The following is a 14,727-nucleotide window of genomic DNA, read 5'->3' on the forward strand; positions in this document are numbered from 1 at the left end:
AGTGCTTCCCTAATTTGGCTCTTGTTGTCGGCTTTAGTGACATGTCCGTCCCACTTTCACTGAGGATGCTCTTCTGGGATTTGCGACAGTCACCTTTGACTTCATCTACTCCTTGCCGATTCCTCATCCAATTGCCTCAGATCAAACTGGCCTGATTTCTCTGGCGCCTTTATTTAACACTGGGCCCCGCTTAGATTTCCACCCAAGACAATAGGCGCTTCAACTAAATCGTGTCCTTGTAACTTATTTTCCAGATTTTTCTGGAAACTACAATTACTTTTCACCTACACTTGTCCTGCTGATTCAATGACCTCAACTTGCGAGGCAATGACACGTTAGGGTAGCTGGATAGCATTACACTGGGAGTAAGAAGACCAGGCTCCAAGTCTGTCAACTTCAGTTAGCATCCATCTCCCTGGTGTAGTATGGGGACAATAATACGTGAAGTGCTGGCATGGCTGTATTAGTTAGGTCCTTCCAGACTGTAAGGAAGAGATCATCCAATTCATGACCTGAATGTACAAGTGGCCCAACGGATAACTGAAAAGGGGCTCATAATTGTACTCAATACAAGAGAAATACCTGTAGCTCAGACCTGGTGTCTTGGTACCAATGACTTTGGCATTCTCTTTGCATCTCACATCCAAATGTCCCCTGCAGAAGGGATCTGAGTGGGTCACTTAATTACGCTTTATCTCACAGCCTCCTGATTGGACAGACTTTGGCTCAGCCATTGATCCCTGATCCAATCAGCTGTGACCAGGTAGCCCAATTGATTTAACTCACAAACAAGGTGCAATTGACTAGAACGACTTCACGTTGAAAGCGCTGCCTAGTACCTCTTTCCCCAGAGGGGGGCTGTGCATGGCAAATGCTTATGGCAGCCTGCCTGGAGGGGGATTCTTGCAACACTGATCCTCGCGCTCCTTGAGAAAAAGATCCAGGTCAAATAAACTTGGAAACAGCACATGTTTAGAGCTCCGCAGTGCACATTAGTATACGAAAGGCCTGCAATAAACTGGCTTGAGGCAGCATCCCCTAAATACATAAACCGTTTTCTGTGTAACATCTTATTGATACCCAGAGGAGGATACTTTGACAAGTGCTGACTTAGACCTCATGAACTGTCTAGTGCCACCAGCTTTATTGCTGTCTCCTGGACCAGCAGCTCCCAACTCCTGTACATTAGAACCACCTGGAGACATCTGACCAAATAGAGTCAGCCGACTGAACCCCTAGAGGTTATGATTTACTTGGTCTGGGGAGAGCCCTAGAGATCAGAATTTAAATGTTCTGCATGAACTAGAGTCTTAAATAGTACTAATTCTATATGTCATTGTATAATAATAGCATTTACTGAACACATGCCATGTGCCCGGCACTAAACAAATGTGACTTTATTTTCTTATTTCATCCTTAAATCTATCCTGCCTACTAGATATTACCACCAATTTACAAGGAAGAAAATCGAAGCTCCACGAGGTTAGGCAACAAGCCCACAGTCACACAGCATAGGTGTCGCAAGGCTGAGAATACTTCCATATCCATGTTCTTTGGTCTATATAACATGCCTCTCCCAGGAACCCTCCTCTAGGTCTGGAAGTGACTTATACCGGTGGGTAGTCAACAAACCATTGTGGAATAGACAAATACCATGAAGGACCTCCAAGGTCCCTTTCAGCAAAAACATCCCAAAATTTTGTGGCTCAAAGTTGTGAAGAATAAACGATACCAAATACTTTGAGAACTGCATTAGGTCATACCCATCAAAGACTCAATATTAACGCTCTTTATTTATGCTGAAAAGCACTCCTTAATTAATGTTGCACAATGCTTGGGCTTCTAGCCTTCAATGAACTCCTCTGCTTTCAGTCTGGTTCCTTTCAAACTAAGTGATAACAGCAACTGTGTATGAGATAACCAATAAAGCCAATATAAGAAAGAAATTAGCTCCTAAAAAGAACTGAGAAGCTAATATACTATCTACAGATCCTAAAGAGCTCATGTCCCCAGCAAATTCCTTTGCACATCAGCGAGGATGCACCCACCCAACAGTTGCTGTCACCAGAAATCATCTTCCCCGGGGCCAAATGCTCTTCACACGAGATGATCAGGAGATATTACCCAGGACTCAGGTATTGGCTGCAGCGAAGAAATTCCACAATAACATCTGAAAACTGTCCATGATGATTTTCCCACTTTCCTTCAAATCAGGAATGAAAAAATCCATCACACACCAAAGCAAGGCCTTACTCTAGCGCTCAGCTGTCTAGAATCTGCAATGAGATTATTACACCCGGCTTCCAGCGGCAGAGAAGCCATTTGGAAGGGCTTGCCTGCCACCTCGTGGTCAAAATGTGCATTACTGTCCAAAGCGAGGGCACACACAACCTGAGCCGCTTCTTTCATGACGAGAATGCTTATGACATCTTTTGACGTGCCCCCGTAAGCTAAAAGAGAAGGAAGCTATTAAAGTATCTGGCAATAGCCCTCGGTTGGGAAGAGGTTATTTTAAACGACTGGTTTCTCTAAGGCAATCATACCTGAACTGATGTGCTCATATGCTTCTAGTTTAGAAAAAGCAAGTATTTTCCAAATTCTCCCTCCTTCGACTACGTTTCAAAGAAAACGACTGTTTTCTCCACTCCCTATCTCCCCCAACTAGTTTCTCTCCTTCCTTCCTTCTTATGTGTAAACTTCCCTGTTTAACTTTAAATTCCTTCACAAAGAAAGCCCTATATCCAATCTGTCTCTTACTTACTAGCTGTGTGGCTTTGGGCAAATTCCTTAACCTCTCTGCTGTCTATTTAAACATCGAGAAGAATGATTTTTACATTTTTAAAAGATTGTCGGGGAGGGAGGTGGGGACCAACAAATAATAATATGCAACAGAGAACCCATATGGCCCACAGAGCTCCTCTAGCCCTCCACGATATGAAGGTCAAGGTATCGACCATAAGTATTCTTTAAAACAAATAAAATCTGAATCTAATGAAGCTTTTAGATCTAACCTTCAGTTGGCAGGAAGTAGGGAGACCGGAACAAGCCAAACGGCACCACCCTCGCCCATGGTGGACGCTGCAGGTGGATGCTCCTCTGACTGCTGGGAATTTTGGCTGCCGACGGGTCACAGTGGAGCTCCTTTCCAGGAACTGTCCTCGCTGAAGGGAGCCCCCTGCCCGAGGTCACACCCTCTGTGGGGATGGCCCATATCTAATGAGTCTTCGATGTGAGGATCTCTCGGCTCATCTGGGGACCTCTCTGAAGGACTACCCAGCTCTACAGCTCCCCCGCTGCGGCCTCACCTGCTACCGCATTGCAGTTCAATTTCTCCCTCCACCCAAGCCCGAGCCCTCACTTCTTCACAGGTGTTGATCATGAGCCCCTGCCCCAATGAGCCACCCGCACACAAATCTCCACCCCAGACTCTGTTTTCTAGAGAACATGACGTAAGTCATGCCTCTACAGTCTATTCCCAACACAATAGCTACAGTTATCCTCTTCAAAATAAGTTAGATCATTACTCCTTTTTGAGATCCCTTCAATGACTCCCCTCAACAGAATCAGACAAGAGCCTAGCCATCTGGACCCCAGTCCCATTACCTCTTTGATTTCATCTCCTACTCCTCTGCCCTTCCATCACTCCAGCTGCAGTGGCTTCCTTGCTGTTTCTCAGACACGCCAGGCATGCTCCTGCCTCAGGGCCTTTGCACATACTGTTCTGGGTTCCTGGATTGCTCTTTGCCCAGTTATCTGTATTGCTTCCTCCCTTGCCTACTTCAAATCTTGACTCAAATGTCACCTCAGTGAGGACTTCCCTGACCCTCTACTTAAGTGTGCTGGACTCCACCTCACCCCAGAGCTCCACATCCTTTGTTCCTGCCTTAGTTTTCCCCATTGCATGTATCAGCATCTGGCACCCAGTATATTTTATTTATTTATGTTGTTTATGTGTCGCCCCCGGAATGGGAACGCCATGAAGGCAAGGACTTCTTTCTGTTCTTTCCACTGCTGTATCCCCAGAACCCAGAAGAGTAACGGGTGCATAGTCGTTTCTCAATCAATCTTTATTGAACAAACAAGTGAGCAAATGAAGGGAAGATGACGGATGTGGAATCAGAAGACCTGTGATCTTTAGGGAAGTCCCTTAAACAACATCTGATTTCCTTCACATGCAAAACAGAAACACTAATTCCGGGCCGGCCCCGTGGCTTAGCGGTTAAGTGCCCGCACTCTACTACTGGCGGCCTGGGTTCGGATCCCGGGCGCACACCAAGGCACCGCTTCTCCGGCCATGCTGAGGCCGTGTCCCACATACAGCAACTAGAAGGATGTGCAGCTATGAGGTACAACTACCTACTGGGGCTTCGGGGAAAAAAAAAAGGAGGAGGATTGGCAATAGATGTTAGCTCAGAGCCGGTCTTCCTCAGCAAAAAGGAGGATTAGCACCGATGTTAGCTCAGGGCTGATCTTCCTCACAAAAAAAAAAAAAAGAAATAAACACTAACTCTTACGTCATTCTTGGAAGGATTATGCAATGTAACATTTGTGAAAGCACCATATAAAAAACTGCTAAATAAATGTAAGGTAAAATTTTTGCTTAAACTGAATTCTTCATCAGTGAGCTACTTAATTTTGTAATTTAGAGCTACCAGATTGCCAAAAAAGTAAGCATATATATTCAAACACAGAAAACCTTGAAAATGGTCCAATACTCAAATAAAATATATTTATTCCAAAGCCATACCCCAAATTTACAATGAAATGCATCCTTTTAAAAGAGTTAATAAAACGAGCAGTCTTTACATTTTAAACTTTATAACAATTTGAAGACCTTCTTTTGCTCCCATAAAAAAGTCTGATAAAAGTTAATTCCATAAAGTATCAAATGTACTTTCTTGTTTACATAAAATGTATTCTTTTTAAATGCAAAATATTCAATATAATAGTTATATTATGAAATTGTTCTCAATTTCTAAAATTCTCACTAATCTATAGAATCACATTTCAATAAGCTTCTTAAAATGAGGTAAGAAGATAATTTTTTTTTTCAGATAATTTTTTCAGGTATTTATACCTTTCTGACTAAAAGTGCAAGATTGCCTTTAGGAATCCTTTTATGTGAAATAACCTAGCAGGTACTCAGTATTCTGCACAGAGAACAGCAGCAATACCACTCATTTACAACTTCTTATGTTGTAATTCTTTTTACACAATTTTCAGATCCAAATCAAAGCTATTGCTACAGTGATTCACTATTTTTTTTACAGATATTTTAATAAATATTCCTAAACCCTAGAAGACTGTTCATAATCCTTTAAAGCCGAAGTCAGCAAACTTATTCTGTAAAGGCCCAGATAATAAATATTTTAGGTTTCTTGGGTCACCTCTCTGTTGCATATTCTTCTTTTTTTTACACCTATAAAATGTAAAAAAAAAAAAAAAATTCTTAGCTCTGCTGTCATCTACTAATCTTTTATGTACTTTAAAAAATACAAGTCACTAGTCTCTCAATTAGACTACTCAAGCGTTAATAAAGTGTAAACTTCACATTTTGCAGTAAAATAAATTCATAGTTTTTTACTGCTAAATAGAAAGTTCATCAACAGAAAGAAAGGAATCCCATTCAAAGAGTGAGACTGCATTTCAGATATTCTTTTTAATCAATGGCAGGTTCTTATGGTTTCTTTTTCATTTTGAATTGGATAGTTCACATGTATCTTTACCTTTTTTTTTTTTTTTTTGGCTTTACTTTTTTATAGGGAAAAATTCTCTTCATGTGGCTAATTTGAAGTTTGCAAACTCAAAGGTAGGAATATTTCCATGCACAAGAGGTAGGCGCATACACACAGGTATATGCAGTTATAAATACATAAACAACGGAAACCACGATTTGATATATTAATGATCTCCACAGCTAAGAAGGAACCAGTGGAAACCAGCTAGCAGGTACACAAAACAGTCCTAAAAAATCTTCTAATTTGTTTTTATCACATGTAGTTGTTACATTTTGGGAAAACAAGATTTGCATATGAAATATGTGAATATAAATTAATGCAGCACCACGGTTTATTCAGGTTCTTGATGCATATAAGATGGAGTTGACTAAAAAGATATAGCAGAGAATTCAGTGGAAGTTAGTTTGCACTCTGACCAATAGAGTAAAACAGATCTGTTTATAACACTGTTTGATCCAAAACATGGTCCTATAGCTTGGTACTGAGAATCACAACTCGTGTGTGTGCTGTGTTGTGTATGTTTTCCTTTCTTAACACAGTGTTATGAACAGATTATGGCAAATAAAAGAGCTGTTGTGAATTTACTCAGGGACATCATAAATAAGTTGGAACACTCTGAAGTTACAATCCCATGCGATTCTACAAAAACATTTACAAATTCTAAAGCTAAGAAAGTTGAAAACTTTGGTATCCCTAAGAAGAAATTACACTAGTGAGCCCATGCCCAATTTTTGATCTATAAAAAGTAAAATGTTCAGTGCAAAAATAGTATCTTGATAAATAGCAATGACACAAAAATCACATGAAACAGTTAAAGACTATAAAATACATAAGTAATATCCTGAAGGCATGTTTTGGTATAGAAAAGGTAATTTGGGGCTAGGAAATGACAGGTTGTTTACTGACTGAACTGTGAGTCTGGGTGGTGGAGCGTTTGAACACTCCCTTTTTGCAAAAGAGTCAACGTATTTATAGCTCATCATGTTGTTTCTTAAATGGCCACTTTGGGTGTCGCGATACGTAGTCTGCAGCCTGAAGGACAAGGTACATAAATTCTTCTACATCGAAAGAGTAGTTGGTAAATTTCGGATGCTCCCCCAGAGTTGGGTGGTGGCCCTGCAAAAATGAACCAAAACACAAATCCATAAGTCATTGAGGACACAGTTTTCTGAACAGGAAGAAAATTATTTTACTTTGGCCAAAGCAACTGTTTTAATTTACGCTCTACCTCAGAGGTTGGCAAAGTTTTTTGGTAAAGGGCCAGATGACAGGTATTTTCAGCTCTGTGGACCACACAGTCTCTGCCACAATTATATCACTCTGCCACTGAAGTGCACAAGCAGCCATAGACAACACATGGACGGAGGAGTGAGACTGTGTCCCAATAAAACTTTATTTATAAAAGCAGGTGGTGGGCCGGCCCCGTGGCTTAGCGGTTAAGTGCGTGCGCTCCGCTGCTGGCGGCCCGGATTCGGATCCCGGGCGCACACTGACGCACTGCTTCTCCGGCCATGCTGAGGCCACGTCCCACATACAGCAACTAGAAGGATGTGCAGCTATGACATACAACTATGTACCGGGGCTTTGGGGGGAAAATAAATAAATAAATAAAATCTTTAAAAAAAAAACAAAAACAGGTAGTGGGCCAGATTTGGCCCACTGGTCTATAGTTTGCTGCTTTGCCTATATATAATTTAATAGATCTTTCCAGGCCCAAATTTCATGAAGTTGTCTTATCAACATTAAAGATATAGAATGATTAATTTCCCTTTCCCCTCAATTTGCAAATATAAAATACAAAAACTCACTATTCCAGAGAAGAACAGTTTATCTTTAAAGTTCAATGATAGCTTTTCATGTCAATAATTAGACACTTAAAACCAATTAAAAAGCAAAACGAGGCGAGTTTTGTCATTGAACTTTACCTTATCTTGAGGAAAGACTTTGTTCTGCCTTCGCCAAGTGATGTAGTGGACCCCTCTCAGCCTGGCCAGGTCTAAGTAACAGCGCTCATCTTCACAGTTGTACCTAAGGATATGAGGGCATCCACACATGAGGCTCTTGTCCTGGGTTTTTGCCCAATCAAAAATTCTCTGGGAAAAAATGCACCTTCCAAATATGTTCTTGCAAAAGGCTTTGTAAACAGTAAACAAGACTGAGGGAGATTATTTTTGAAATATCCTCATAACTAGATTACCTTAACTTTTTTTATTTTTATTTTTTGGTGAGGAAGATTGGCCCTGAGTTAACCTCTGTGCCAATCTTCCTCTATTTTGTATGGGGGATGCACCATAGCATGGCTTGACAAGCAGTGTGTAGGTCCACACCTGGGATCTGAACCTGCGAACCCGGGGTTGCTCATGAACTTAACCACTATGCCACTGGGCCGGCCCCTTGATTACCTCAACTTTTAAAAAACAAAATAGGAACAAGGAAGGGAGGGGACTGACTTTTATCAAGAGGGCCAACTGCCTGTAAACTTGATATTATCTCCTAATACCCCAGTCTTTACACGTATGGAAGTGGACTTGGGGTAGGTAACACGTCCAAGGTCACTCAGCTAATGAGCGCAGGAAGTAGAAACTGAACCCAGGTCTGTTGACCTCCAAGGCCTGAGCTTTCTCAGTTACATTTCTTTCTTCCCTCCCTCCCTCTTTATCTCTAGGGGAAATGAAGAACTGAGATAGAATCCACAATTATCTGGCTATTTCCCTAACAACTTTTTTTAAATGTTTTTTGCAGGGTGTTGGAAGTTCATGACAACTTTTTTCTAAACAGTTTTCCATTTAAATACTGAGTCAAGTCATTTTTAAAGTGAAACCATAAAATAGAGATATTTAGATGCAAAGGGGGAGATCAGGTAACAGTAATTGCTACTGGTGTGTCAAGAACTAAAGATGGGGCATGGTGTCCAGAGTGGAATTATTAAGGCAGAGAAGGCCACGTCTCCATAACCAACCGTCGAGTTAGAGGAACACCCCGGGAAAACCATTTTCACTTTGAGGAATTTAGTCTCCCTTTAATCAGTGAGCACTAGGGGAAGGGGCTGGCTTGTGTTTTGGAGCTGTGTCCTTCACAAGACATACAGGTTCTCAATCTCTGGTTTTTGGGTTTTTTTTAAATTGTGGTAGAAAACACATAACATAAAATTTATCATCCTAACCATTTTCAAGTATACAGTTCAGCAGTAAGTACATTCTCATTGTTGTGTAACCAATCTCCAGAAATTTTCCATCTTGCAAAACTGAAACTCTGTGCCCATTAAACAAGTCTCCATTCTTCTCTCCCCCCAGTTCCTGGCAACCACCACTCTACTTTCTGTCTCTAAGATTTTGACTACTCTAGGTACCTCATATAAGGAAAATCACACAGTATTTGTCCTTTTATGAATGGCTTATTTCACTTAGTATCATGTCCTGAAGGTTTGTCCATATTGTAGCATGTATCAGAATTTCCTTCCTTTTTAAGGCTGAATAATATTCCATTGTATGTATACACCACATTTTATTTACCCAATCATCTGTCAATGGACATTTGGGTTGCTTCCACATCTTGGCTATCGTGAATAATGCTGCTCTGCACACGGGTGTGCAACACATAGGTTCTCTTTAACACAATAATTACACTACACTGAGTGTAGGGAGATGCTCACAGTTTGAGAGGCACATAGGAATAAACTCAGAGTAAGGAAATCACAGATTCACATCTCTCAAACCATGCTGAGATGGGGGAGGAAGGGATAGTTTGCTTGTTAAGAGCAATGGCAGGCTACAGACTTCACATTTTTAGCTTTAGATCTTTTTTTCTTTCCAGATGCCTATATGACATGACTTCCTATAATGATTAAATATTAAGCCTTTTGATGCTCTGAGTCTTAGCGTGCATAAAAAGCATTATGAGCTGCCTCAATGTAAAACTGTCCCCAAACACTTACAGTTCAAACACAGTAGCCCAGTCTGGAAGGAAAAGTAAATGGGTAAGACCAGCTCCGTGCATTCCAATAAATATGTCCGTGTTATGTGTGATCCTTAGCTGATCTAAAAACCCAAGTTCCCTGTGAACATACAGAACAAAAGACAGATGGGGAGAAGAAAGTACTAAGTTGAGTTAGCTCATGACTCATGATAAAAATATTTATACAAGTGTCTTTCCCGATTTAAATCACACGCCACCATGATGTTTTTGCCAATTTCAACCCAACTCCAGTAATTAATAACTTAATTACTTAATAACGTTTTTTAAGTAAGCTCACCTTTTTTTCTTAAATGCACTTATTTTAGAAAGAAACGTTTATAGCTGTCTTAAATGGAAAACCAGTAACACATGACATAAACAAAATTGTAAAAATAGATATAATCAAACTACAAAGTGTTATTCTAATCTAGGTAGATACCATTGCAAGGCAAAGCCCTGAGCCTGAGGCCTGCTCTCTCTTTATGAAAAAGTGAAATCAGCAAGCATTAAAGGGGTGTCATGATATACTAGCACCAAATTGAAAACTACTTCCTTAAGATAACAAAAAGATTTTTTCTTAAAGAAAATAAATTCCTCCTGTGTGATTTGAGTTATTCAATGCCATATGGGTACACCTAAAATTATCTCAGATACCACCAGGGCATTTTTCTGCCCTTGCAACAGACTAATCCACAATTGTATGCACTTTAAGATTGTAAAATTGTCCTTTGAATTCAAGACACTGAAAGATGTGCAAACTCAGAACCGAAAATCAGTGCCAAAAAAGTTCATTGAAGTGAGGCTGGGAAGAAATGCTGGAGAATAACACCCTGAATAAACATAATGGAATCAGATCTCCCAGTCCACTTACCAAAGGTAAAGAAAAATAAAGGACCAAGATTATTTTGGATCTAAAAAGAGAAAGCAAATTCCCTCCTAATCAGCTTCTCCTCTTTAGAGAGCTTCCTCTCACGGTAGAACAGAAACCCCGCCCCCCACGTAGGGAAAGGAAGACAACAGCACCATGTGCGTGCCCAGTTTCTCCAGGAATGCCAACTGATGCTGAAGGGAGGGTGGGCATTTGCCTAGGTGAACACCACCCCAGAGTCGTCAGTTGTGGGAAATGCCTGTGGATCAAGACTCACAAATCTCTATGCTATTAGGTTACTATTGTTTTCCTCAGATTGGCAAAGTATGAATTTATTGTCATTCTTCCGTCATCTGGGAAAACCCTTTAGCTGTTGTTAGTGCTAGCGAATGAATTCCAGCTCCTAGCAACCCTGTGTATAGCAGAGTGGAACCCTGCCCTGTCTTTTTGAGCCATCCTCTCACCATCCGGCGCTCTGTCAGACAATGCTCAGCTGCTATTCACAGGGTTTTCATGGCCATTTTTTTGGAAGTGGGTGGCCAGGTCCTTCTTCCTAGCCTGTCTTAGTCTGGAAGCTCCGCTGAACCCTGTCCACCATGCGTGACCCTGATGGTATTTGAAATACCAGTGACATAGCTTTCAGCATCACAGCAACACACGGTATGACAACTGACAGGCAGGAAACCACTATGTATCCTTAAAAGCCAGTCAACGACAGAGCCTCCAAGGTGCCCTCCCCAGTTCTTTCAGCCTGACGCCCAGCCCTCTTCCTGGCCTCCCACATCTCCTCATGAGGCAATGAGCGTAGTCACCATGATGTAGTGTAATTTGTAAAAGGGAAATAGCTTTGCCAACCTCACAAGACTGTTGGAAGAGTGAGATGAGATAAAGCAGGTAAATATAATAGTAAGTCTCAATAGATGGTAGCTGTCTTACGATTGCTATTTATTTGTATTCGGTGTCTGAGGTCTTCAAGACAAGAACCATGCTGTCCTCCATAACTGGATTCCTGCTGCAAAGCCTGTGGCCAGCTCACGGTAGCTACCCGGCGAAGATTTGTTGTATAAATGAACGAATGTATGATGAACGAGGAGCAAAACTCCCATGCTTACCAATGAGTGTAAACCTGTCTATATTAGACATCCATATGTTGGTATATGTATACTTTTTCTCTTTTAACATAGAAAGAAGCTGTTCATAGTGTTCAATTTGGAAAATAAGACTATGATTGTGGGTGGATGAGCAGGGCAGACAGAAGTTTTCACCTTCCCTTTGGAACTTTTCTATACTGCTTGACTTTTCAACCAGTAACATGTACTACCTTTACAGCATTATTGTTTTTACATCAACAGGGGTTACCTAGACAGTAAGTGATAGGCGTATTCTGTCTTTCGAAGCCTTTTACTTGTATCAGAATTTTAAAAGAATTGTAAGTACTTTATAAGATGTGTAGAAACCTCATATTATTCTGTGACCCTCAAACTATTCCCATATAACTAATTTCAGGTCAGAAATTGAAACCTGGCAGCTAGCAGGGCAAACCAGGCCTACAACGTTTTTTTAATTCAAAATTAATTGCCGACTTTTAAAAATTCAGAAACTTCAAACGAAAATCTGGATGTATCACCTCTCTTGAAAAATGGGACGGTGTTGCAACATCAGGCCCCTTATAGCTGAAGAGCAACTGCCCCCTGTGCCCAGGGTCCTCACCTGCCCACTTCATTCACTGACGGCGTCTGCTTGTCCCTTTCAGATTTATAAATGCCAACAACTTCCATTCGAAAAGTGCTGTCTATGCCCCATTAACTCATCCAAGCAAAAGATGACATCATCTGCACAAGAGTGGGTATTACTTACTTATACTTGTAATCGACGATCTGGACTTCAAATGTAGATACTGTTTTCAGTGCATTTACAAGCTGGGGAAAAAGAGCAACATTTAGAATTTCTTATTCTTCCTTCTCTTCTGTTTTGCTTTCCTTTGAGTCCTAAAGTTTCTTATTTTTCATACAAAATATTTTTCAGGTATTTAATATCCTTCAGGTCCACTGTTTTAACCCTTAACTGAGTTCAAATGCAGGCTCCACCCCTGGGACACTCTACCTCCCTGAAATTCCACCGCACTGGGTGGTTATGAGGCTGAAAGGAGAAAATTCATGGGAGCAAAGTGCTCAGCTCAGGGACACACTACGTGTTCGTTATTATTGTGACAATTTGCTGGTTATTCTGTCAACTCTCAACATCTATTGGCTGTGTTCCAGACATCATGTTAAGGCTTTTCTTCCCATCCATTATCTCATTTCAGACAAACCGCTAGTGCTTTGGACTTCATCCTCTGAAAATACTAAATCCTTGGCAGAAAAAAAACATTTTCAATATTTTTACACAGAAAAACAATTATTCTTTTAGCAAACAAGAAGTAACAAAGCACAATTAGTCTATTATCAAAAACATGGCCAGGATTCTCTATGACCCTCACATTAGGCCGTCTTCATCCAGCACCGTGAGTCCCTGCTATCCAGAAATTTCTGCACTTGTATCCTGCTGCCTTGTTGCAACAACGTCATCAATGGTTACAAAAGCATCATTTTTTGTGCACTTAAACTGTGCTGGCATTTCTAAGTGCTTTAGGTGTATGTCACTTGATCCCTACAAAAATCATACCAAGTAAGTATTATTATTATGTCCATTTGATAAATGATACAATGGAAGTTTAGACAAGTTATATAAATTTCCCAGGATCTCCTAGCCAGCAAACGGGCAGAGCCAAAATTAACGCAAGGTCATCTGACCCCAGAACCTGTGTTCTTAGCCAGCACACTCTACTCTCCTGCTTATAAACAGCAACAGGCAGTGACCAACATCCAATCCCCACCCTCCCCCCTGATACACACACACACAGAGTCATACGATGGAAGTTTCTCTCTCTCGACAGCCCCTGGACTCCCACGAATATACGCCTATATTAAGGAGTTGAAGGAGTGAGGATAGAAGATTAGAATTCTGTTTTTCCAGGAGAAAATTAATCAGACGGCATGAGCCCTGGCTTGTACTGAGATGCGCCCACATATAAGGAATCGTGTGTCTCTGAGAGTTCCCCGGCAAGCGTACTCTTTTTCACAATTTCTAGAGGTGGCCATATCCCTTCTGACATGATCATTCCAACCCTGATGTTGGGCAGGATTGCATGAACCATCATTTAATGAGGGTATCTGGGTTTTATTATCTATTCACTAATCAAGGCAGAGTCAAGGATACTTTCTTGGTCTGAGAGCTGCCCTTTCAAGTAATGTGAATCCTCGGGAGAAAAGCAGCCAGGTGGGTGCTCTCTGGCTTGGAGTTGGGAGCTGAATTACCAAATCCCACCTTTGGGCAACATCATTTGGGCAATCTGCATGACCGGATGTAAAAACATCTATGGCTGCACTGGAGCACCCATTGGCACTGCCCCTCTCTCTACTGGATTTCTTTCTAGCAGCTTGGTGCCGTTCCTCAGCCCACCCCTTCCCGACGCACTGGGAACCAAGGTGGGTCAGCTTCCTCTGAGATGTATTGGTATTAGAGCAGCAGAGCACTCTGGTTAAGAAGCAGGCTCAGGCCCTGACCACCTGGGCTCATCCCCCATACTCTGCTCACTAGCTGGGTGACCTTAGGCATGTATTTTAACCTCTAAACCTCAGTGTCCTTGTCTAGAACAGAGAATAATAATAAAATACCTACCTCGTGAGTTTGCTGAGAGCACTGGGGGACATGCATGGGAAGCACACAGCAGTGTGCTTCAAACATAATTAGCATTCAATATGTGTTATCTCTACCAATATTTACTATCAATCTGCCTGCTCATGAGGCTTCTCATCTATCTACCCCAACACTGCATGACTTGATACATTTTTATTTCCAGGTCTTTAAAACACACACATACACAATTGCTCATTTCTTGCATCCACATAGCTTACAATCAATGCCTCATTACACCATATGTTCATGTCCTGCATAATCCATATGGATCTCGAGAAGAGACGCTAAGTATGTCATTTTGATCAGCCTGTTAGGCATTCAAATTAATCTGTGTAAAACCTTTTACCTATCATAACCTGCCCCTCACCTCCCTCCTACTAATTTCCCATCTCAATTGCACTAAACTGCTCAGGCTCAAAGCCTAGGAGT

General features: G+C 41.2%; 1 protein-coding gene across 6 annotated transcripts in view; it reads right to left on the reverse strand.

The window, feature by feature from the left end:
* Positions 1-4,707: 4,707 nt before the first annotated feature.
* EOGT (EGF domain specific O-linked N-acetylglucosamine transferase) overlaps positions 4,708-14,727 on the reverse strand; it is a 34,559-nt gene continuing 24,539 nt past the window's right edge. For 5 of the 6 annotated variants that reach the window (XM_087431312.1, XM_004419905.3, XM_087431311.1 and 2 more), the window contains 4 exons: positions 12,418-12,479; positions 9,673-9,792; positions 7,664-7,766; positions 4,708-6,854 (listed from right to left, as the gene is read on the reverse strand). In XM_087431312.1, coding sequence (XP_087287438.1) covers positions 6,708-6,854; positions 7,664-7,766; positions 9,673-9,792; positions 12,418-12,479 — 432 coding nt within the window. In that variant the 3' untranslated portion in view covers positions 4,708-6,707. The remainder of the gene's footprint in view (positions 6,855-7,663; positions 7,767-9,672; positions 9,793-12,417; positions 12,480-14,727) is intronic. The other variant, XM_087431313.1, reaches the window with a different exon arrangement.

This window comes from Ceratotherium simum, chromosome 5 (assembly GCF_057802395.1).
Source record: "Ceratotherium simum simum isolate JZ-2026a chromosome 5, ASM5780239v1, whole genome shotgun sequence".
In the NCBI taxonomy this organism is placed as follows: domain Eukaryota; kingdom Metazoa; phylum Chordata; class Mammalia; order Perissodactyla; family Rhinocerotidae; genus Ceratotherium; species Ceratotherium simum.